Source organism: Enhydra lutris, unplaced genomic scaffold (genome assembly GCF_002288905.1).
Source record: "Enhydra lutris kenyoni isolate GAN:26980312 unplaced genomic scaffold, ASM228890v2 scaffoldscaffold9, whole genome shotgun sequence".
NCBI classification, from domain to species: Eukaryota; Metazoa; Chordata; class Mammalia; order Carnivora; family Mustelidae; genus Enhydra; species Enhydra lutris.
Window position 1 is genome coordinate 30,579,751 of NW_019154093.1, and position 26,285 is coordinate 30,606,035.

Here is a 26,285-nt window from a genome sequence, read left to right on the forward strand (position 1 = left end):
TATAAAAAGTCTACGTGTGCCAGGACCCTCATTACTCAGTACACATTTCCTGAGAACCTGGGATGGGTCAGGCTGTAGGAATGTGACGATAAATAAGCCCTCTTTCATCCAGGAGCACAGCACGTTAGGTCTGATGCGGAGGTCACAATCTGGCTGTCAGAGACTGATCCAGACCTTACGTCCCCTCCACGGTGCTTTCTTAAGATGTTTGATTTTATGAATCAGGAGATATTCACATAAAAATCCTGGTTTCGCTTTTCTCCTGAAAACAGACCAGCATGCCAAGCCACCCCATAAATCATTTATGCACTTCCCGTTTTTTTCAGTCCCTACTTTTCTAGCATTCCCCCACCCCAGCCTGCTTCCCGCATCCCTATCTCCTGCAAACACCTGACTCCACATCCCGGATCTGATACTGCAGACAGAGCTGTGGCCATTCAGGCCGAATGGCAGGGGGCAAAAGCCACAAAGTGGGCAGGGGCTGGATGGTGGAAAGCCTCGTGGACCAAGGGAAAACCTCTGGACTGGTTTTTAACCAGTGAGATGCTGAGGAATGAGATGATGAGGAAATGAGCCATTTGAAAAGACCCTTCTGAATGCCCTGTGAAAAATCCCTTAGAAAACATCAAAGCTTGAAGGCAGGGAGAGAGTTAAAAGTTGTTAGAGTAACTGAGATGAAAGTTGACAGAGGAGGATAGGGACCAAGACTGACTTCTGTGCATCGTGACAGCTGACTGGCTGGGTGGTGGGTGCTGCTACTGAGAAAAGAAAGCTAGGAGGGAGAGCGTATTTGTGGGGAAGGGTGAATAAGGTGGACTGGGTCTAAGACAACAGGCTTGAGAGGGCTGTTCAGCCCAAAGATAGTCAAATTCAGTCATTTTTTTTTTAAGATTTTATTTATTTATTTGACAGACAGAGATCACAAGTAGGCAGAGAGGCAGGCAGAGAGAGAGGAGGAAGCAGGCTCCCCGTTGAACAGAGAGCCCAGATGCAAGGCTCAATCCCAGGACCCTGGGATCATGAACCTGAGCCGAAGGCAGAGGCTTTAACCCACTGAGCCACCCAGGTGGCCCAAATTCAGTGATTTTTTAAAGATGCCTTTCATACACAGATTGTCTCCTGCTGATCTAGGTACTTGGCCTCCCACTCTAGAGCATGGGGATACACTAGAAAAGGACAGCCTTTGCCTGGATCAGTCCCACCCAACTCCTCCCCGACCTGAGGCCTGCATTAGCTGAAATCCTATCAGCAAGAGCTCCCCAGCACCTTCCTGTGCCCCTTTGCAGTCTTGGCCACACTAGGAATTACTTAGGTAAAGCTGGATTCCAGTCCTGCCTGTGACACTTAGTTGAGTCTCTGTGCCTCAGTTTCCTTACCAATCAAATGAGGACAGTAATAGGCTCAATCTCCTATAAAATGTAAATGAATACACTTAGAGTGATGCCTTTTGGAGCACACGGGAAATACCGTGGAAGCGTTAGCTGCCATTAACTTCACGAGATCCTTCTGGTGTATTGAATTTTAGATTTCCATATAAGAAGGAAACAATTATTTAATGGCTGCTGATTATGCACTTGTCACTTAGTAGGCACTTTCATAATAGTACCTCATTTATTCTGACAAAAACAGTAGTAATACCCTCCACCATTTATTGAGCATTAACTGTCTGTTAGGACCTGAACAGAGTGCTTATCTCCATCCTCCCCATCATGAGAGCATTATTATTACCATCTCATTTTGCAGATGAGTGGCCTGAGTATTCCAGAAGTTAATTCACTTGCCCAGAGGCTTAGGGGCAGTAAATGTCACAAGAAGGATTCAAAAACTTACATGTTGGACTCATATGCCGGTCAGGCCACTCTGCCTCTCCAAGAGATCATTGACGTTAACCTATAAAGAAACAGGTTTGGAGAAGTCTAGTTTGTCATAACCTATAGGTAGAGAAATTTGGATGTAAGCCACTATGTGACCCCAAAGTCCAAGCTTTCTCCTCTCTTCAGATAATACTAAAGAGTTAGACCCATGGGAATCTGTGCGTTTCCATTGATTTGTGGGAAATATGAAAAATAACCACATGAAGAGTGATAGGTCCATAATCAAAGGAGCGAGACTGATACAAAGCGAAGGTCAAGGAAAGCTTTATTTCTCGCCAAGCATCGAGAATCAAACCGACCGTTCAGGGCCTCCTCTTATAGAGAGCGACCCCTCCCAGCCTCACAGACTCACTTTTATAGAGCAAAGGCCATGTGGTTGAGCCTGGCCATACACAGGTGGCCAATGAGATTGCAACACACAGAGAAAGCTGCACAGTCATGCTAGGTCACACACGGGTGGCCAACTGAATTACAGTTCACCCCATAGTAGCTATTTGAACTAGCCTATCACCGTGGTCAGAATTGGCACCCAAAAGGAGGGGGCCCACACTCCTTGGTAGCTAGGGAGACAGTATGCGCGCCCCACTGATTGGATGTCTCCACCTGGCCAGACTCATCCCTGCATTTGGGCTCTGTTATCTCCACCTGACCTGACCCGCCCTTGTATTTGGGCTCTGTTATCAGGGACTGGTCGACCACATTTTACTGGTTTCCTGACTTGCTTTTAAGCAAGTTCCCCAAGGGGAGGGTGCAGGGTCAGTTTAAGTTTTACTGCATAAACAACAAAATCAGGGTTTAACCGGATGGAATGGAATCGCTCTGGCTAAATCGGCCCTTCCAGAGAGTTCTTCATAAAGCAAATCTATTCAATTTCAAGGACTGCCCTTTAAAACTGTGCCGTACCTAAATTTTTAGTGTAAAAATGGCTCTTCCTGTGTGACATTATGGTAATGATATATGATAGTAATTGGGAGGAGAAGACTTTAATAGGTTGCACCCTCTGAGATCACTGATACTTGACCATTTCTTGACTTACAAAATGGCAAATTCATATGCTCCAACCTATATTTCTTTGGTATTCTTTAGTGGGAGGGAGGGGTGTCTCTATAATCCCGACATTCTTTTGAAAATTTTCTAGTTTGTGAAATCCCAAAGTCTGAAACCATCTGTTTTGCAAGTGATTCGATCAGAGCATGCAAGGAAAGAGATTATTAGTAAAAGCTGACTTTGGTTTTGAACCTGAATAAGTAGGAGGCTGATACTGTTTCTAATTTTTAAAACAATGACATGAAAAAAATGAGAAAAACCAGATTTGTAGAGGAAGATAATGAGTTCAGTGTAGAATTTTAACTTGTTTTTTTAAAGATTATATTTATTTATTTGAGAGAGAAAAGGAGAGCACAAGTGGAGGGAGGGGCAGAGGAAGAAGCAGACTCCCCACGCTGAGCAGAGAGCCTGATGTGGGGCTCAATCCCAGGACCCTGGGATCTTGACCTGATCTGAAGGCAGACAGTCAACTGACTGAGCCACCCAGCCTCCCCTAAAATTTTAACTTTCTTTTTTCCTTCTGAAGATTTTATTTATTGCGAGAGAGCATGAGAAAGGGGGAGGGCAAGAGGAAGAGCAGATTCCCCGCTGAGCAAGGAGCCCTATGTGGGGCTCAATCCTGGGACTTCAGGACCTGACCTGAGTGAAGGCAGTCGCTTAACTAACTGAGCCACCCAGGCGCCCTAGAAGTTTAACTTTTAAGGGAATAATATGCCATGTGATTTCTGGTACAGGTTCGTTTTATCAATTTTTATATTTTATTTTGCTTTAAAAAAATCTTAAATGAAGTATAATTGACATTAGTTTGTCAGTTTTGCTACTGGGCTTGATTAAAAATTATTCCTAAGTGTTTTTAAAGTGCTGGCATCCAAGTTTGGAAAAATAGGTTAAAATGTGTTTCTGATGATTATAGGTCTTAATTCGAGGCTGGAATTCTCAGATGTATATCCTGCTCACTTTTAAACAGCTGGACTGTGTACTTAAAATCCATTTTTATCCCCAACGTGTAGTCCGTCGAGAACTGCAGGATTTCTGGTTTAGCTAGGGGAGCAGATGTCACTGTGAATCTTACTCTCTGTTTCAGATCCTCTATGAAAACTGCATCTGTAACAAGAGCCTAGGAACTCCCCTGTAAGAAGGCAGAGACAATGTGTTTGAGTCAGCACTGGCCTCTCTTTTGTGGCAGTATGCAAATTGCCAATGGCAGAGTTCAAGTGCATTCAGATATGAGGCATTTTTCACAGCTCATTGTACTTTATATCTTGTATTTCTGAAAAATCACTTGAGATTTGCCTACGTGATAAATTCCCCTTTCCTGGTCATAAAAAAGACAGTAGATCTACAGCAAGGTCTGTTCCCTTCATGAGAGTCACAAGAGGAAAGCTCTTGGCTTTTTCCTCCATTCTCTCTGCCTGTGCATCATAAATGAAGAAGATAATATAGAGACGCGAGAGTAGCAGGTAAAGGTAACCTCATGAACTCAGAGACAGCAGAAATAGAGGTGCACATTTTTTACACAAATTCCCATCTTTGACGTCCGCTAGCTTGCTTTCACTCCCAACCTCTTTAACTGGTCTCCTGCAAAGACTTGTTACGTGAAATTCAACTTGCCTGGAAGGAAGCTATTGCTTATTGGATTTTTTTAAACTGAGAAAATAATCTAACCGTCATAATTATTAGCCCTAAGGACCCTGCGAAGGAAAGGGACGCATTGGCAGAGCCCAGAACTCAAACTTTCTTACATGTGGGTGTGCTGTCACACATTGTTCTTTGAGCCTGTGAAGTTTTCACTTCTCTAGAGAAGTCTTACTTGTCAACATGATTTTTAAGGTCCTATAATCTAAAACCCATATTGTATATGTTACCTTTCTAAGGGAGCAGAAAGTAAGTTTAGTAGGGAAGGCCTATTCTGTCCCAGACACTATGCCAGCCACAGGACGTACCCCCTTGAACAAGACACACAAATCTTATCTTGTAGGTGCTTTCAGAACTCTTGAGAATCGTGACAGCTCACACTTTCGCAGCATTTCCTGTGTGCTCCAAAAGGCATCATTCTAAGTGTATTGATTTACATTTTATAGGAGATTAAGCCTATTACTGTCCCCTTTTGATTGGTAAGGAAACTGAGGCACAGAGACTCAACTAAGTGTCACAGGCAGGACTGGCATCCAGCTTTACCTAAGTAATTCCTAGTGTGGCCAAGACTGCAGAGGGGCACAGGAGGGTGCTGGGGAGCTCTTGCTGATAGGATTTCAGCTAATGCAGGCCTCAGGTCGGGGAGGAGTTGGGTGGGACTGATCCAGGCAAAGGCTGTCCTTTTCTAGTGTATCTGCATGCTCCAGAGTGGGAGGCGAAGGACCCAGATCAGCAGGAGGCAATCTGTCTGACAGGCATCTTTAGAAAATCACTGAGTCTATTTTATTTTTTATTATAATAAAAAAAAGGGGGAAACACAAAACTACAGGCTGAATATTAGATATACTTTGAAGCTTCAGTTTCGTTAATGACAAATTTAAATAACATATAATAAACATATATAATGGAATAGTAAAAAAAAAAAAAAAATCACTGAGTCTGACTATCTTTAGGCTGAGCAGTCCCCTCCCTAGTTTGCTTTCTTTGCTCGGTTCACTTCCTTCATCTCCACCTGGCTTACCTTCTGGCTTGACCCCTGTGAGTTTGTTATCCTGATAGATCTTTTCTGGGCTCTACCTCATTTTAATCAGTAGTCTCTTCATTGCAGTTGATAAAACCTCAGCTTGACCTTACAGACAAAGGGAGATTTACTGATAAGCTACAGGCCCTTTTTACAGTACAGAGGGAAAGGCAAAGTTGACAGCCTCAGGGACCATTGGAACCTGAATCCTGGTGCCCCATAGGTGTCTGGATATGTCTTTGACTCTCTTTGTCTACAGACTTGCTTCCTTAGTGGGAATGTGGCCATCGAAAATTCCAAAGCTTCTGGGCCAGAAAGGGGCTGACTCTCTTCCCCTTGGGTCCGCGTTGGGAAATGCACAGGATGTTCTTAGGTGGTTCAGATGTGTACCCTTGGACCAATTGCTGTGGCTGGATAGACAAGACATGTTGATTGCCTCACTTTGGGATAGAAGTTCACCAGCTCTGATGATTATAAACTGGACATCCCTGTTATTATCTATTATATAGAATATTCCCAGTGTTGCTTTTTATATCCACTGCTTGAAAGCTCCTTCTCTTGATCAGAGGAACTTGCTTGGCTCTCAAAGCGTTTTCTTTCAGGAGCTTATAGTACTGTGCCTATGATTACAATACAACGCACATAGAACATGTTCTGTTGGGTTTGTTCCACAAAATAATATGATCTTTCCACCCTCCTTCCTCAGCCTTCTTATTTAGGGGTCTCCTGTGCAAAGTCAGCACCTTAGACTGTCCCAGAACCTCAGCTTTGAAGGCACTAAGAACTCCCTCAGTGCAGTAGTTGGAAGAGGAGCAAGTTCTAAATTTATGTTTAAACACAAAACCCGGAAGAAAGTGACGTACCCTAGGTCACTGGGGTGGCTAGTGCCGCGAGGTTTTTTTTGGCTGCCCAAGCTCAAAATAAGCCGGCATGACTTGTTCCGATTTAATGTTGTATCTAAAAATGGAATCACCATGTTGAGGCTGGCTCCTAAGAACCTCATGCGCGTCCCTAGGAAGAGGTGAGCAGCCCTTTGCCTTTCCCTTGTGGTTCGACCTCGGCTAAGAGCAGGAGCTCTGCAGCGCAATGCGTCTGGTTAAGTTCTGGTTCAGCATATGCTCCAGCGTCTCGTGCCCCAGTTAACTCTGCAGTTTGGATAATAGCCCTTACCCCACGGTTCTGTTGTGCACACTGGCATCCGAAATAGGGATGGTATGTAGCTCAGTAATTGGCGGTCAGTGCTCAGTAAGTTTTAGCTGTCATCATCATCGTCATGCACTGGCCCCATCCCTTGGCCCAGAGGCTTAAGGGTAATCAGTATAAGAAATGGGACAGGGGGCACCTGAAGGCTCAGTCAGGTAAGCATCTGCCTTTGGCTCAGGTCATGAACTCAGGGTCCTGGGATCGAGCCCCACATCGGGCTCCCTGCTCAGCAGGGAGCCTGCTTCCTCCCCTCTCTCTCTGCCTGCCTGTCTACTTGTGATCTCTCTCTGTCAAATAAATAAATAAAATCTTAAAAAAAAAAAAAGATACAACACAGTGTTGCATAAATTGTGAGAAAATAGCTTCGTCGTACTATGGAAGGGGCACTGCCCAGGGGCTCAGGGAAGAATTACGCATGAAGGAATTTGTAAACTCATGGCTTATAATCTGTTTAGGAGCACAGTTGGTGGAGGGGGGGTTGTTGGGAGGAGTTCTCGAATGTTGGTCCCATATGGGAGAAATTGAGAGAGAATCTATATTTAAATGAGAAAGAGTTTCGGTCCTAAAAAAATAAGTGGGCAGATAAGGGAAATCACAATCCTCCCAGGGACCTAGGGGGCAGGCTCAGGATATTATGTACTGGGGTTCAATTTCTCAGGTGTAAACCAATAGGGAATTGATGAGACAGGATGGGACTGTAACCTAATCTAGCAATAATGAATGGCTGGGCACGACTTGGTCACTATCTATTGTATTGTTACAAATCTGATGGGAGCCCTTTGGATTAACTAGTTCGGTATGTTCGAAAAAGAAACCAGGGAGGGGGTAGGGGATATCAGATAGTACTCCAGCATCCCCCAAAGGAGAAAGTGTCTGCCCATGTAATTATTTTCACCAGCTCTACAGTAGAGTTAGGAATGTGGGTGTATCAGACCTGGATTCCATTTACTATCATCATTAACATCTTTATTATGTATTTGTTGTTTGCCAGGTACCATGCTAAGTGCTGTCCGTATATTGCCTCATTTAATCCTCACAACATCCCTAGAGCAGAACAACCTTTATTTTTTCCCATTTTATAAATGAGACTGAGTGAGGCTTGGAGATGTCAGGAAATCTGCTCAGGGTTGCAGAACTCTTAAGTCGAGGAACTAGGATCGCAAACAACTACCACTTTGCTATACAAGTCACACCTCTCATCATCTTCAGATAGCTTACCTACCTGCAGTCTGTATGTTAGACCTGCCAGCTGGTGTCTCTCAGACATTTACCACAGGCTACAGTAAGCCCATCCTTTCTCCTATCCCAGTCAGTCTGTCTCCATGTTCCCTGCCTGGTCCAAGTCCAAATGCAGGAGTTCATGCCTGAGAGTAAACCATCAGATGATAATTTCCCCTGTGACTTTGCCTGAAAAGAAGGATGGGATATGGTGGGAGGCAGACATAAGCATTCTGGTCGATGTTTTGGGTGTCAGTAAACCACCCTTTAGGTATGCACTGGTTTCCTGTGTGTTTTGGCAGTTTACTTCTCTCTAAAACCTGGACTCTGCACATTTCTTTGGGATTCAGGGCTAACTTAACTCTGTATCCTCCAGTGTCTTTGGTGACTTTCAGGGAAAAAAGTTCTAATATCAGAGTTCAAACCCTGAAAGAACTAAATATTCAATACAAATACAAATTTAGAGGTTACTAGAATGGCAAAAGAAGAAAAAAACTCTAGCTGAAGTGACCATCAGTGGCTATCTGATAAGTTTTAAGCCTGATAGCTCTGAAATGGCTGAAAAGAAACATTTGGACATGGCAAGGCTGTATTCATTAACAAGACTTTGTTCAGATGGATGAACAAACTGGTGCTTTGGTCATTTTTGTGGCCCCGTGGTGTTTGCTAAGTTGGAGAGTGCATTTGAGCCCTGAAATGCCACTAACTGGCTGTATCTTTTCTATTTCAGGAGGACATCTCCCAGGTGGCTGGTCAGCAGAAGGCACCGGAGTGTCCAACGGACAATGTACGTAATTTCCACCCTCGGTTTTGCTCTGCTGGGATAGTGTACATTATAAATGGGTTCCAGAAGGGAAAGGAAGTGATTGCAGTGAAACTTACTGGGAGGTTATGGTGTGTCTTAGAATTGGAGGTCAGCCCACAGCCATATCATTGATTCTAGGCAAGGTGTGTGGAAATAGTCTCTGTGCATTTTCCTGGGCCAGTACCCTGAGCAGGTGTTTAAAAGTGAGCCATCCCTACAAACACATCTATACGTAAATTCTGAGAGTGCTTAATGTCATTAATAAAAATCTTAAGTGGGAGAATTTGTAATTCTATAAATATATAAATACAGTAACTTTGGTGTTCCTTGCATTTTGAATTCACTTCTCTTAAAAAAAAACTATAAATTTCTGTCTGTCAAATTTTTGTACTTTTGTTGGTATTGAGTTTTTTTCTTTTTAAAATCTTGATTCTTATTTCTGTGTGCTAGGTGATACTTTCATGCTACTAAAATTTACATTATTACTGTATCAGCTGTTGTTATATTTAAGGAGCTAGAGCTTCCATGATATTTCAAACACTGCCAAAGAAAATAAATTTGAAAAGTCTCCAAACTTACATACTAAAAACCCAAATAAAAATGAGTAGGTGTAGGAGTGCCTGGGTGGCTTGGTCCATTGAGCATCCAACTCTTGATTTTGGCTCAGGTCATCATCTCAGGTTCATGGAATCAAGCCCTGCATTGGGCTCCACGCTCAGTGGGGAGGCTGCTTGAGGCTCTCCCTTGCCCCCCACTCGCTCACATGCTCTCTCTCTAAAATAAATTTTTTTTTAAATGAGTAGGTGTAGGGATGCCTGGCTGGGTCAGTAGCTCTAGCAGAGAACCCGCCTGAGGTCAGTGGGCAATACCTGCTGTGAGCCTGGGTCAGCTCATTATGAAGAACTTTCAACCCCTTGAGCTGTTCCAAACCATCTGCACGGTTTTTAATCAGCAGCTGGCTGGTCATTTATTATCAAAAGACATGAAGACATTGATACTATTATCAGTTGAAATCTTAAGCTGTTCTGGCATAGTGATAGGTTTATTTATGTTCTTCTCTCTTTGATCTTTTCAACAAGCTTGTAAAGTTTAGAAATACCACTACCAGTTTACAGATGGGGAAGTTTACCCATAAGTAGGTGAGGTGACTCTCCTTTGGCCACACGACTAGTCAGCACTAGCAAGCTCAACAATTCTTATCTTCTTCGAACGGTGATTTTTGTTTTGCATCATAAATGAACTGTAGATTCTTTCCCCCAGAAAAACACTGATAAACATAATTTTGGTACAACACAGGATTTTTTATAATTCCCAAAATGCCCTTTGTGGGTCTCTTAGAAACCCTGGGTAAAGAATCCATTGTTTAACTTTAAGCAGTAACTCCCAAAACAAAACTTGCCTGGGCTCCACCTAGGTCCTGATTTATTTAGTCCCTGACAATTTCTGTTATGAAGACAGCGTTTGAGAACCACTGGTTTAGTTAGGTTGGATATCCTAGAACGTCCATTCCAACTCTCATGTTTGAATAGAAGCTATTAAACAGCCAATCCAACCTTTCCTATCTTTCATTCTTAGTAGTTTGGGTTTGTGCCAATGGAAGAGTCACAGGACCACACGTCCCATCCATCACCACACCCACCAACAAGAGGTCAGCCTCTTAAAATAGATGTTGTACGTTTCACTTGGTTTCTGTGGACTGTTTCCTTACTTTTTAATTGAGTTCAATCCTATCACTATCTGTTGGAAACATATCATGCACAATGCAGTGGGATGCTACCCAGATCTGGGATATAATGATTAGCACAAACATTACTGATTTAAAAATCACATGATTCTGGGGCACCTGGGTAGCTCAGTCAATTAGGTGTCCAACTCTTGGTTCTGGCTCAGGTCATGATGTCTTGGATAGGGCTCTAGGCTCAGCAAAGAGTCTGCTTGAAGATTCTCTTCCTCTGCCCCTCACCCCCCACTTAGGCATGCGTTCTCTCTCTCAAATAAATAGGGATGCCAGGGTGGCTCAGTCAGTTAAGAGTCCAACTCTTGATTTCAGCTCAGGTCATGATCTCAGGGTTCTGGAATCAAGTCCTGTGTCGGGCCCCTTGCTCAGCGGGGAGTCAGCTTTTCCCTCTGCCTGCTGCTCCCCCTGCTTGTGCCTTTTGTCCCTCTCTCTCTCTGACAAATAAATAAAATCTTTAAAAAAATTTTTTTAAATAAAGTGGTTAAAAAAAAATAAGGGGTGCCTGGGTGGCTCTGTCAGTTAAGCATCAGCCTTGGCTCAAGTCATGATCCCAGGGTCCTGGGATCCAGCCCCACATCAGGCTCCCTGCTCAGCAGGGAGCCTGCCTCTCCCCTTCCCTCTGCATGCTGCTCCCCCTACTTGTGCTCTCTCTATCAAATAAATAAAATTAAATTAAAAAAAATACATCTTTTTTTTTAATCACATGATTTTTTTCACTAAGAACTCTAGCAGCTTTGTTAATGATGTGCTTTTTAAAGGTGATAGAAAACAAAAGTTGGACATAAGTGCTGTATGAATTAAGATCAGGTTCAATCTCTATAAGAAGTTTCTCTTCTGTATCAAGTATGGGTACAATCAGTCTGAGGATGGTGTGGTATCTCCCAGTGTCACACACTCAGGCATCTGATTACCATCCTCAAAAAAATGCATCTAGTTTTGGTCTAAGACGGCTGCTGGGGCAGTTGTCATCTGCATTCCAGTTAGAGAGAAGAGGAGGGCAGGATCCTTATCCTGCAGAAAATGACCGAAAATTGTACAGTTCACATCTGTTTACCTCTACTGACCAAAACTTAGTCTGCAGACATATCTAGCTTCAAGGACCCTGGAAAGTATGGTCTTCAGAGTCATTGGTATCTAGGTGGTTCCATTGTTCAGTTTTCTGGTAGTAAACCCGTATTTGTCATTTTTCCACTTACCTCTTTTTAAATCACTGAAAATATGTCTTTGAATAAGTCTTCTAAAGTAAGTATATGGTCTTTATTAAATGTTGGCGAGAAAAACTACAGAAAAGAAAATCAACGTCCATAGAACCAGTGCCTAGCAGCGGTTTGATAAACATTTTAAATCTGTATTGTTCTGGGGCGCCTGGCTGACTCAGACAGTAGGACACACAACGCTTGATCCCAGGGTTATGAGCTCAAGCCCCCAATGGGGGTAGAGATTGCTTAAAAATAAAATCCTTAAAAAATAAAAATAAAAAAAGAATTTGTAACATTCTTTCGCTACTACTGACTTTTAATCTGACCTCCTCCTCCAAATAGCTGTGATTGAGACATGTTACTGGAAAGTGGTTTTTTTGTCTGGAAGAGAAAGTAATAATGTCTCACTCTCCAGGTTGTTCTTGGGATTTAAAGAGTTCATGGATGTGAGAGCGTTTTTAAAAACGGGAAAGCACAACACAGGTACACAATGGCTGGTGTTGTTGTAGTTTTTTGTTTTTTTTTTTTTAAAGATTTTATTTATTTGTCAGAGAGAGAGGGAGAGAGAGTGAGCACAGGCAGACAGAATGGCAGGCAGAGGCAGAGGGAGAAGCAGGCTCCCTGCCGAGCAAGGAGCCCGATGCGGGACTCGATCCCAGGACGCTGGGATCATGACCTGAGCCGAAGGCAGCTGCTCAACCAACTGAGCCACCCAGGCGTCCCTGTTGTTGTAGTTTTTATATGCTGCACCGTGCCTTGTACTGAGGCACTGCCTTCCACTGCCAGAATCTTGAGGTGTCATTGTTCTGGAGCAGTTACCTTGATCCTATTTCTAGACTGCAGGGACAGCCTGGTGCTTCACTGCCTCCACCAGAATCTTCCAGCTGGGGATGGGTTCCCTGGCTAACTACAGATCCAGAAGGCAGGTCAGGTCTCTACCTATGTTTCTTAACTGCCTGTTAAGCGAGCATGGAATCCTTTTGGTTTTCCTCGGTTTTCTAATACTAATATTCATTGGAGGTATTATCCACAGAAATCCAGAATTATGAGTTAACTTTCCAAAGCTCACATAGCAAAGGTCTCTGTACCTCTATTGAAGTACAAATTCATTTTCAGCTGTGAGTTTCCATGTCTTTAATTTTGCTCTTCTCTATCCATTCATTGACTCATTCATTCATCGAACATTTATTGAGGGTCTACTATGTTACAGGTACTGGGAATCAAGGGTGAATAAGGTATTGTTCTTTAGGGTGAATTAAAATGGCATTGGTGTACCTGGCACTTAGTAGACTTTCAGTGGATGCTTATTTCCTCTTCCTGGCCCTCATGTTGCTCAATTAACCTGCCTAATGCATTTAACTATTGTGGATGTATCCAGAAGAGAAGGACATTGTCGTATGCTCAGAACATCTGCAGCATAGATTGCTTTTCAGTGGGCACATCATGGGTATGTGGACTTCACATCGATTTCATCAGAATCAATGGAAATTGAAAAAATTTTTCTTCTGCTTCCCAGCCCCAGCATCATATACAGACCACAATAATAGAGTATCATCAGCTGTTATCCTTCTTCCCTTCCTCCATTCATCCTTCATGGAAGCATCTTAGATGTCAGGTTCATTAGGGAAGCATGGGGGATGGGACAAAAATCATCCTAACTTCCTCCTGCCACCTCTTCCACTCTAAATTCTCAGAAGACATTATTGGAGTGCCACCCTTGTTTGGGTAACAACACACCAGTTTTAAAGCCTCATCCTTTGGTTTTCGTTCTCTTCTTTGACATTCGTCTAATTTTCCCTTCTTTTGTAGGCTGTCAGCCAGATGAAACAGCAGCAAAAATATTCAACAAAAGTCTCCTTCAGTTCACAAGAGATCCCTTTAGCACCATCGTACCACTCAATGGATGCGGATTTCACAAACTATGGTATGATTCTTTCCATGAGCCGAACTGAATTGACTCCTCCAACATGAGAAAAGGAGGGAATTGTGATATCCTGAAAAGCGCCCTGAACCAGGAGTCAGGAAGCCTGGCTCGGTACCCCTCCTCTGCTTCCTTAGCTCCAAGTCTTGTCCAGGCCACCATTTTCCTCAACCTGCTACTGTGGTTGCCTGTTGTTTATTGAGTATGAAGGTGCTAGAACAAAAAAGGCTCTCGGTAAATACTGTTTACATATGAGGCTTACAAATTATTCTGTAATCTCTCCAAAAGATTGTGTTTGGTATATGAGTATTATCTCCTAAAAATCATATTCAGTCAAATTGTTAGCCTTGCATATGTTGATGTAAGTTATTTGAAGACTCTTAATTTTCAGTGCTTAAAGACATGAGTATTCGCTTTCTCTCTTTGAATTCCTGGCATGAATTATGCTGACTGGCGGTTGAAATAGAATTTCAGAATGAATAATGAGTATTTCCACTTTGCTTTTACGTGATATAAGTCTGTAAAATAACAAATAAAATAAAAATCAAACACGTGCTCACCAGTGGCAAAGCACACCCCTGCATGAATTTAACAGGCCCGACACCTTTATGTATTTGTCTTGTGCATATTTTTTCATAAATATTAACTCAAAAACTTTAGCAAGCAGGTATTGCTTGCTAAAATCTAAAATACTAGATTTTTGCTAAAATACTTAATGAATGTGGTCAGCAGACTATGACCCATGGGTCAGATTTGGCCCACCATCTGTTTTTGTATGGTCTGCAAGCTAAAAATGGTTTTCATATTTTTAAGGGGTTGGAAAAAGTCAAAAGAACATTTCATGAAAATTCTCTGAAATCCAGACTTCCATGTCCACAAATAAAATTTTATTGGAAAACTCATTTGTTTACCTGTTGTCTAAGGTTCCCGTCACACAATAAGGATAGAATTGAGTATTTCAGCAGGGATTGTGTGGCCTGTAAAGCTCAAAATACTTACCACCTGGCCTTTTACTAAGACAGCAACCACCATGTAGACCCATTGAGTTTTAATAAGATGCATCACATATTTCTATCTTGGTAACAGAAATTAATCTCCCATTATTTAATCTGTGGAAATTCTGCTCATTCGATCCTCTACTTACCAAACATTGGGGGCTGGATCTGTCAGGCTTCGGGCTGGGCTGTTTGGGAAAAATACATACCAGTCCTAACTCAGGACTGGCTAGGGTGAGACAGAAGTGGAGGAAGAGAAGCGCCATCCCCAGCATCTCTAACTCTCTGTCCTCTCTTCTCACTCAAGAGGCTATACTAGGGGCGCCTGGGTGGCTCAGCGGGTTAAAGCCTCTGCCTTCGGCTCGGGCCCTGGTCTCAGGGTCCTGGGATCGAGCCCCGCATTGGGCTCTCTGCTCAGCAGGGAGACTGCTTCCCCCTCTCTCTCTGCCTGCCTCTCTGCCTACTTGTGATCTCTCTCTGTCAAATAAATAAAATCTTTAAAAACAAAAGAAGCTACACTAGTCATTTACAGAAGGATAAACTTTGTAAAGCATTCATGAAATTATGCACTATTGCACGTTGTTTTTAGTGTAAGTGAATGGAAAATGGAGTGTGAAATGCATATGCTGCCAAAAGATCTAGAGTCAAATTAGGTTTCTAATTTAATATTCTCCTTCTCATAGGGCATTTTTTATTGTTACCGAGGTTGTATCACTAAATTTCTCGCTCTTAACTGGGAGGCCATTAGATTAGTAAATTACATATGGTCAGAGTAACTGTATGCCTGCCACGTTACACCCGCTGCTGGACTGGGCACCTCACACACATTGTTCATTTACTTCCTATTAGAACGCGGCTCGTTACATGCATTTTTTTGGCTGCAGAATGAGCCTCCATTTCACCCACCTATTAATTCCCTTCTTGGGAGCTTAAATGCTTGTCCCCACCACTCCAGAACCTGCTTTATTATTACTATGGAGTCAGAGCAGAACCCTCCACAGGCTTACCTAGAGCCTGTTTCCTTTTGTTTAATATCAGGGATTGGCAAACTTTTTCTGTAAAGAGCCAGATAGTAAATATTTAAGTCTTGCGGACCATATGGTCTCTGTTGCAGCAACTCAGCTCCGCTGTCGCAGGGCGCTAACAGCCGTAGACTGGAAGTAAATGGATTAGCAGGGCTGTGTTCCAATACAACTTCATTTATGGACATTGAAATTTGAATTTCATGTAATTTTCACATGTCTTGAAATGTTATTTTTTTTTTTTCCAAACTTTTGAAAATGTGAAAATCATTTTTAGCTTGCAGGCCAGGATTTGGGGGCCCGCACTTGTGCAGCTGTTTAATGAGCTTTGTGAATCCCAGGCTGGGCCCTGTGCATTAGCTGCCGCTGACCAGCAGGTGGGGCCCTTTATTATCAGCCCTTAACTAAGCTGTTCCCCAGCGTAAGAATGGGTACTCACGATAATCAAACATAGTTGTCAAAGAAGATAATCATCTCTGGAGGCTGTTATTGTACAAGAAGCTCTTGAAGCTAACATTTTGAATATTTTGATTTTTCAGTTGGTTAGGTTCAGTCACTTGGAAAATGCACACATGTAGAAGTTATGCTAGATAAAAGGGTTGTATTAAACATCTTTTCCTAGCCAGTAAATATATTTTTTTCCACTCATTTTTTAGAGAAACCCAATCTAAAATGATGATTTAGGGGCACCTGCATAGCGTAGTCCATTGAGTGACAGACCCTTGTTTTCAGCTTACGTCTTGATCTCAGGGTTGTGAGTTCAAGCCCCATGCTGGGCTCCACACTGGCAGTGGAACCTACTTAAGAAAATTAAATAAATAAAATAAACCAACGATTTTATTTTATTTTATTTTTTATTTTTTTTTTAAGATTTTATTTATTTATTTGACAGACAGAGATCACAAGTAGGCAGAGAGGCAGGCAGAGAGAGAGGAGGAAGCAGGCTCCCCGCGGAGCAGAGAGCCCGATGTTAGGCTCGATCCCAGGACCCTGAGATCATGACCCAAGCCGAAGGCAGAGGCTTCAACCCACTGAGCCACCCAGGTGCCCCAAAACAACGATTTTAAAAAGTAAACCTTGGGGCACCTGGCTGGCTCAGTCAATAGAGCTAAAAAGTAAAAAGTAAATCTTTATAAAATAGCAGTAACAAGTTTTTCAGCTATGGACCCAGCAGTTCTTGAATGTTGTATTTATGACACTTTTTTTTTTTTAACCATGTATATATTTTGGGATCGTTGTTAGATAATTCTTATTTTCAGCCACATCATACTTTATTGATGAAATCCTTTATATATCTTAATTCATGATATGCTCTAATTGAAAGTGTTTAAGCACTAATTCTTAGTATCTTCTAACTATAACTCAGAATCTTCTGTCATAGCAGTCTTTATTTTCATTATAACATACACCTGTATGTGCTTAATCATCTAATCATCTTACATTTTTTTAAAAGATTTTTTTTAAAGATTTTATTTATTTATTTGACAGAGAGAGATCACAAGTAGATGGAGAGGCAGGCAGAGAGAGAGAGAGAGAGGAGGAAGCAGGCTTCTTGCTGAGCAGAGAGCCCGATGTGGGACTCGATCCCAGGACCCTGAGATCATGACCTGAGCCGAAGGCAGCGGCTTAACCCACTGAGCCACCCAGGCACCCCATTTTTTTAAAAGATTTTATTTATTTATTTGAGAGAGAGAGAGTAAGAGAGGGCATGAGAGGGGAGAAGGTCAGAGGGAGAAGCAGACTCCCCATGGAGCTGGGAGCCCGATGTGGGACTCAGTCCTGGGACTCTGGGATCATGACCTGAGCCGAAGGCAGTTGCTTAACCAACTGAGCCACCCAGGCAGCTCCTAATCATCTTACATCTTACTGTACGAGTTTTCAGGGTGTATTTTAAGACTAAAAAAATTTCAAGTATACTTAAAATAGTTGATTGAGTAAGGAGGGTAGTTACTGTTTTCATCCCAAAAATGTCAGGTTTCATCCCTTCCTGAATGAACGTGAAGGACCCAGGTCTTTCCTCCATGGTGCTTAGCAGGAAAAGAGTGAAATGACAGACACGTGCAAACCATGTACTCCCCAACTAATGCAGTATGCGCGCTGCGCTGCCTCTCCACTTGCCTGTCATTCTGTTTCGTCCTTCTCCAGGTGGTTTCCAGGCCCCTCTGTCAGTGGACCCTGCCACGTGTCCCATTGTTCCTGGCCAGGAGATGATTATAGAAATATCCAAGGGACGTTCAGGTCTTGGTCTCAGCATTGTGGGAGGAAAAGACACACCTTTGGTAAGTTCCTAGAAGTGAAGTGTATCCGCTGTCACAGTTTTTTGTTGAGCCTTATTCTGGCCTTTATCACTCTGTGGAAGACTTGGCTTCTTCGTGGTGTGGAAGAAAACGTAATTACAGACACGCATGTATATTCTGGCCAGCTTTGAAGTTTTTCTCAGTGTTCCAGGATTTTCTCTACATTGAGTATTTTTTTAATAAATGCTTATTAGATCAACAACATTGTAGCCACATTTAGAAATATTATAATAGGATTTAGGGCCACCTGGGTGGCCCAGTCAGTGGTGAAGTGTCCAACTCTTGATTTGGGTTCAGGTCATGATCTCAGGGTTGTGAGAGCAAACCCCAAGTCAGGCTCCGCGCTCAACATGGAGTCTGCTTAAGATTCTCTCCTTCTTCCCCTCCCCCAGCTCACACACATACTCACCCTTTCTCTCTAAAATCTGCTAAATTATAAACTAAACAATAAAAAAAAAAAAAAAAAACAGAATTTAGGCCAGTGTCTGCCACATGCTAAGTATAAAGTAAGTATGAACTGTCATTATTATGGTCTTCATTATTATTTCATGGAATGCTAGATAAAAATATATATCAATTATTTTAGCATAACAGTTTAGGTTTTGCTTTATTCTAACCATGTTCATGTCTACTCACAATTTTTTTAAAAATTAGCCTCGAATATTTTTGCTTGGATGACAGATCTTTGAGTATTCAGTGTGTGTGTGTGTGTGTGTGTGTGTGTGTGTGTGGGTGGGTGGGTGGGTGGGAGAGAGAGAGAGAGAGGAAGGGGCAGAGGGAAAGAATCTTATGCAGCCTTCACGTCCACTCAGAGCTTGATCTCACAACCCCGAGATCATGACCTGTGCCAAAATCTAGAGTCAGACGCTTAACCCACTGAGCCACTCAGGTGCCCTATTTAGTATATTTTGATGTTACTGCTCATTACCATTTTTTTTAAACTTCCTGTGTTTTGATTTATAAAAATGTGATGAATCAATGTGTATATATTTGAATAGGTCATGCGTACATATTATGCTCAGATAAATTGATACAAAGGATGTAAGGTAGAAAGCAAATCCTCCTCCAACCCTTTCGCCCTAGCCCTGCCCTCCAAACCCATCCTGCTCTCCCTAGAGACGAGGCTTCCTCTTAATAAATACGTTTTTAAATGAATATTTTGGTATTTCTTTTGCCCCTTTTTATTTAGTAAGGAATAGATTAATATGCCAGACTTACAGATAAAACGTGTAATATGATGAGTAAAAATAATTTTCGTTTTTGTCCAGAGTATGATAATTCCACATTAGTATTGTCAGGAAGTAAGGAGATCTCGTTATATTTTTCTGTAGTACCTATGAGGCCCCCAAAGTGCTAGGCATCTCAAGAACCACACAGTGCAGTGGAAACCTGGGTCTCGGTGCCTTCTGCCGGCCCCCTGGTCTCAGCCCTTCCTCCCACACTCCTGTCCCGCCCAATCTAGCAAAGACGGCACCACACACCCCGCTAATGCACGACCTAAACAGGACTGTGCTTAGATGCTGGGGTTTATTTATTAAAGGATCTTATCTCCATCCGCTTGATTAAAGTATTTCTAGAACTACCCTGAGGTCAGGATAATTTATTTCGTGAATTTTTCTCCCTTTGCCTGTGCAGGCAGGGCCTGCTGTGTATGGCTTCGTGCATACATGAGGATATTTGTTCGTGAGCTTGGATGAAACTGTGAACACCTGGAGCTAACTAGCTCAGTAGCCATTTGTAGCTCCCACCCTCTTGTGGGGTGAGATTTAAATACGATTTAAAAATACTGCCTAGACCAGACCACTTGAAGGGAAACTTCTGAAGCAAAGTTTGCCCCTTGCCTTAGCGACAGAAGCTGAACAGATCTTTCTAAGCCAGATAATGAGAAATGCAGAAAAGTTCGGGGGTCGTAAAGAAGTGAACATATATACGTACCAAATATTTTTAAAGCATATTATATATAAATTGTCATCCCAAGGTCTTTGGGGTAGTATGCAGAAACTATTGGCTGACCCTGGATATTGGCTTTTTCTCCCTTCTAGAGCCTGTTTTCTGATTTTTCCAAAGAGATATTCCTGAATATTGAAAAAACTGAATTTATATAAATCTGTATTTGAAATGAACCAGGGAAATTACATTTTAAGGAAACTCTGTAGTGAATTCTTTCATGAGGATGTAACCCTCTGATTTATCTTTTGCAAATCTAAGTCTGTACCACTTAAAATAAGGCAGAACCAGATTCCCCGTAGGAAATAGGGAATTTTTTTTCCAATACGAGATCCCATAGCATGTTTTGCCCAGCTGAATGAGTTTATTAGCTGATTTTTTTTTTTTGGCTATGTTATTAATCTGATTTGGCTTTACATGTGTGGGTTAGAAAACCTGGGTGACTGCGCCCATGCTGCTCTGGGGTCTTCCCTGTTGCCCACACTGGTGCTCCCGGCTGCCAGCCTGGGGCCTTCCACCGCTTACATCACCTACTGCTTCCTGTTGAGGCAGTTTGCTAGCTACCATGCTCTCTTCTGCTTCTCTGGCCACCACGAGGCAGCCCCATCCACTCCCTACCCCCTCCCCAAAAATTCTTCAACAGCATTCTGAAGTTCGTAATCTATAGTTCTGCCTTATGAGACTGTAAATCCCATTGTCCTTGGAAGGATAAGTACCACTTAAAAATGAGAAATGGGACACAGCTTTTATTTCTTAACCTCAGGTACCTCGTCAAAAGCTGTAAGTTCAACTCACGAGTTATATATAGCCATGTCGTTTTTGGTGAAGCTGAACAGCAGGGGCGGGCGGAAGGTGCTTCAACAAGTAAAAGCGTTGTTTACCACAGTGGAGATCTGTTTGTCCTTCCAAATTTTGACATGGACTATGCAGCCCCGTTGACACTCCAGGTCCCATTATCCAGTTGAGGCACAGGATTGCGGCCAGCCAGCTGGAAGTTAGCAAATGAAGATGAGAGCATCTGAAGGGAAATTGTGGACAGCGTTGACCCACTGACCAAAGTACCTTTGCACATGTCTTTGCACATTTGATTTTGTGACACACCCTCACTTCAGCTCCGATGGGGGCGGGGTGGGGAAGAGCACATTCTGAGTGCTGGTGAGCTTTCTTAAGCATCTGCTCCAAGCCGCTCAATTAGGGTTTCTGGGCCCTCTTTGTTGTGTATCCAACAGATACATTTGCCATCTTTGGAGGAATTGACCCTCTGGGACTTGGTCTTGACACCACATCAGTCCTATCTGCTATAAATAATTGCTCTGGAGCCAAGGCAGATGGTTTCTGAGATCAGAGAGGGAGATCTCACTTAGCATCCCATTGTGTTTGCAGCCAGTCTTCTGAATGGGCCTTTTAAAATACCAAGATAATGGTGAGGTTGAGCCTCTTGGGAAGGTTTACGAGTGCACCTGGACCCAATCCTCAATGACAGACTTCTGCCTCTGTTGTTTTAATCTTCTCCTTTCGGTGAACGTGGCTCTTCTATGATAGCTTACATATGTTGGCTTAAAGGCTGCCCTTAGTGCCGAGGACATAAAATTGAGTGAAATAACCCTGTCCTTACACGCTCAGTCAAGTTCATTCTACAACCTTCAGTGTTTATGGTGTAATATAAGGGACCAACCCTTGAAAAGTCCTAATAAGGACTACTAAAATAGGGATTTTTTTCTCTGGAAAGTAGAAAAAAGTACAACTACGGGCATCTGGGTGGCTGAGTCAGTTAAGCGTCCAGCTCTTGATCTCAGCTCAGGGAGTGATCTCAGGGTCTCAAGTTCAAGCCCCGCCTTCAGGAAGAAAGGAGGGAAGGAAGAAAGGAAGGGAGGGAGGGGAACTACGGGACACGCGTTCTAGATTTAATTAATATGGATTAGTTTTTATATGTTTCTTATAAGCCAGTATCTTAGTCCATCCAGGCTGCTGTAACAAAATACCACAGACTGGGTGGCATATAAACAACCGAAATTTATTTCTCACAGTTCTGGAGGCTGGAAGTCCAAGGTCATGCTGTCTTGGTCAGATGAGGACCCTCTTCTGTGCTGTAGAGACTTCTCATATCTTCACATAGTAAAAGGAGCCTCTGTGAGGCCTTTTTTATAAGGGCATTAATTTCTTTCATGAGGACTCAGCTCTCATGACGTACTTGCCTCCCAAAAAGCCCTACGTCCTGATACCACCACCTTGGGCATTAGAGTTTCTGCATTTGAGTTTAGAGGGGCACACAGCAAGGAAACCACATAAGGTATAAAATTGGTAGTATATTTATTCATATTATTTCCTTCCATCCATCCATCCACCCACCCGTCATCCTACCTCTCCCCACCATCACCACCACTCTTTTTGGTCTTGGAATGCTAGTTTGCATGAAATCTTGCAACTCAGAAGACTTGACATATTCTGCCAAATGAAAGACTGAGGACTCTTACCTTTTATGCTCACCACGGATTTCCTAAGCCTCTCCCTGAATCCTTAAATTCCCCCCTTATCTGAAATGTTTGCTGATGAGAAGTTTCATCTATAGTGTCCTCAGAAGTAAAATGTAGTTCTCCAGTGTCATTTTGTTGGGGTTATTTTATGATCAGCCTTGGGAATTCTAGAAAAGAGAAAGAAGAACTTAAATCTTTTATCTCAGAATATTGGCAGACTTGACTGTTCTTGGGATTGAACAAGTGAAGTTCAGAAAGAATGACGAAAGTTTCTCCAGGACCCTCACTCTGTGCATTTTCCTTTCTCTGGTTATCATTGCCAGAGGTCCCAGACTGTAGACCATTAGATCTATCAGATCTAATAGGCTGAGTAATGACGCTGATTCTATGGCATCGAAATCCCAGATCTCTATCTGTAGGGCCTTGGACAAGCATCTCAACCCTTCTAGGTTAAATCTGCTTCTTCGTTTGTGCAGTGATGGTGACAACAAAATCCACCTCTTAAGGTTGGTATGTGGATTAATAAGGTAAAGAATATAAAAGAATTTTTCGAATACCTATATACTGAATTCAGTCATTTTTTTTTTAAGATTTTATTTATTTATTTGAGAGAGAGGGGGAGAGAGCACAAGCAGGAGTTGGGGGAGGGGCAGACAGAGAAGCAGGGAGCCCAACATGGGGCTCAATCCCAGGACCCTGGGATCATGGCCAGAGTCAAAGGCAAATGCTTAACTAACTGAGCCACCCAGGCACCCCATGAGTTCAGTTACTACTGATTATTGTTAAACATTTATATTAAAATATATCCTCAGCTCCTTTCATATGTCTGTCTTTTTTTTTTTAAGATTTTATTTATTTATTTGACAGAGATTACAAGTAGGCAGAGAGGCAGGCAGAGAGGAGGAAGCAGGCTCCCCGCTGAGCAGAGAGCCCGATGATGTGGGGCTCGATCCCAGGACCCTGGGATCATGACTCGAGCTGAAGGCAGAGGCTTTAACCCACTGAGCCACCCAGGTGCCCCCATATGTCTGTCTTTGATACATCGGCCGCACACTGAGAAACTGTTTCTGCATATTTAAATATTTGTCAGCATCACACTTTTTAAAAAAGTGATTTGATACTCTTCTTAATATGTAATTAATATGTATCCTCTTACTTAATTCTCACAATAACCCTATAGAAGAGGGAGCAGTATTACCCCCATTTAACAGATGAGGAAATGGAGACGCAGGTAAGTTAGGTAACTTCTCCAAGGGCCTAATGCTAGCAGTTGGTCCAGTTGAGGTTAATTAGATGATCCAACTCCAGAGCCACACGACTGGGCTCCTTTTCTAGGGCTACCACTATATGCCATCGACCTTCACCTGTAGAAGGGAGTTATTCATCTCACCCACCAGACCCTGAGTACCTTGAGAACAGCCCCGTTTTATGTATTTTGTACCTTTAGTGCCACCCTATAGTGCCGTGCCCATGTAGAAATAGGACTGTCTAGCCTCTGTGAGCCACTCCGGGCTCCGTCCAGGCTGGCCTCCTTCCATTCCTTTCGAGGCATTTGCACGTGCTATTAGATGTGTCTAGAGTGCTTCCCTGATCAGTTTTAACTGTAGCTAGAGTATTCTGTTCATTTCTGGGTATAACAACGTGGTTGACAAGGACATTGTTGAAACCACATCATGGCAAGGAAGAATTGAGTAGAGTTGGGAAAAGAAGATCAGAGGGGACAATGACAACTCTCTGCAAATATGTAAGGTTATCTTTTTGTGAATGAGGGATAACAACAGGTTCTTCCAAGGGGCTTGGTGAAAAACAGATTTCACGTTTTCATAAGGAAGGATTTTCTAAACATCAGTTGGGCAAAGGTGGAATGAACTATGTAATGAGTGCCAAATCTCGAGAAATATTTTGACAAATGCAGACATTTGCAAGGATTATTATTAGGCTTTATTTTTTAATCAGGCAGGAACATTTACATTGATAATTCTCTTTCTCAAGGTTATGGCAGTCTAAGGAAATTCTCTCTCTTTTTTTATATTCCCATCTCACAAATTTCTTAAAATGTCTTTGAGTTTTTTGAACTAGAGAATAAGGCTTAATTATTGTTTAGTTTTGTTTTATGGAAGCTAGTCATTGTTATCACTTTTAGAAAGGTTAAATTTATTAATATAAGCCCTCCTTGTTACACTTGTGTGGGTCCTCTGGGCTGAAGATAAGCTTGTCTCTTTGTAAGAGGAGAACAATTAGCCTAAGACATTTGTTTTGTCTTTATATTCTCAGTACCATCGTTTTGTAATTGAGGTCAGTGAATGCCGAGGGTAGATTATAAAATTTAGATACTCGGAATATTTTTTTTTAAAGATTTTATTTATATATTTATTTGTCAGAGAGAGAGCACGCACAAGCAGGCAGAATGGCAGGCAGAGGTAGAGAGAGAAGCGGGCTCCCTGCGGAGCAAGGAGCCCGATGCAGGACTCGATTCCAGGACCCTGAGATCATAGCCTGAGCTGAAGGCAGCAGCTTAACTGACTGAGCCACCTAGGCATCGGGATACTTGGAATATTCAGAAGGCCTGGGAATGTCAGATTGCAAATCTGATTTCTCTCCATATTTCAAATCAGTATTTTAATCCCCACCTGATCTAGTACCAATTTAATTCAGTGTCCTTAAACAAACGTTCTATAAATGGGAGAGGTACATTAGCAAGAGGCATCGAGGTAGAAGGACTATCACATTTGGATACTGTGTGGTAAAGTCATCCATCTAGGAACTGAAGTGAAAACTATCAGTCTTTTAGCTCTAACCATGTGTCCAGCTCTGCAGTGACCTCATAATCCTGATTCACCATGTTGCACGCTATTGTTTAACTGTTACTGCTTTTGACCATTTAAATGTGGAACTGTAGCAATTTAAACCACTAGGTATTTTTTTTAAAGTAAGCAGAATAGAAAACTTTTTTACATTTGATTAAGTGTTTTATTTTGCTATTCCCCTTCAAATGAACTTTGCACGGTCTGTTTCATGAGGAGTGTGGTTTGCTTTGGCGTGTAATCCCCCAAAGCCAGGCTTCTTTTATCATTATTGCTTAAGTCATATATTTTTACACAAAACATCTTATTACCTTACTTTTATTTTAAAATCAAAGCAGAGTTTGCAAAAAGTGTATGAATCACACTGAAAGAATGTTAACGAATAGTACCTCTGAATTTCCAGATTTGGGCATTTCTGATCTTAAAGAATATGACTGTAAGCAAAAATATTATGCAAGCTGAGTAAAGTTTAGATAAATAAGGACCAGATGGAACTATAGGGACTTATAAAATACAATGCAAATATTATCCCATTTCCTTAAAATAAATCTATATTTCAGTATGAAAAATTATATTCATGTTGGTGAGTATCAACCTTTTGCTAAGTCAGTCTTGGCAAGGGAACTCCATTTTAAGTAAATATAAAACAGCTTCTTTTCTGAGTTTGAGAGGGGAACGCTTTTCAGTGTCTTAAAATGTGAAACTTTTTATATATTCATTGCAATTTTTATATTAGCTGTTTTATTGCTGTGATTTTCATTCTGCATTTTAGTTACCTATAGTGTGCAAAAGTTTGCAATCCCTGAGCTTGAGTTTTAGGATAGCTTATATACTCCATTGCTCTAAAACACACACACACACATTGCTGTTACTGTTTCCTGTGTAACTGATCATTTAATCCATACTTTTAGTCAAGAGCCACTAGTGTTGCTGGTTTAACAATCATTTATGTTGCCTATGGTTTATTACCCAAGAAAATTTCAGCATTTCAAAATAGTGGGTGCTGAACATTGTGGTCCATTTTCTTTCTCTTGGAGGGTTTGGTAGGTTTGAATCTTCATACTCTACCCAAAGCATATTAGAGT

The 26,285-nt window shown here is 42.1% G+C and overlaps 1 protein-coding gene across 1 annotated transcript in view; it reads left to right on the top strand.

The window, feature by feature from the left end:
- Positions 1-26,285, top strand: part of LOC111142889 (PATJ, crumbs cell polarity complex component) — a 372,385-nt gene that overhangs the window by 291,294 nt on the left and 54,806 nt on the right. The window contains exons 31-32 of the mRNA XM_022496281.1: positions 13,550-13,664; positions 17,824-17,957. Of these exons, the coding sequence (XP_022351989.1) occupies positions 13,550-13,664; positions 17,824-17,957 (249 nt within the window). The remainder of the gene's footprint in view (positions 1-13,549; positions 13,665-17,823; positions 17,958-26,285) is intronic.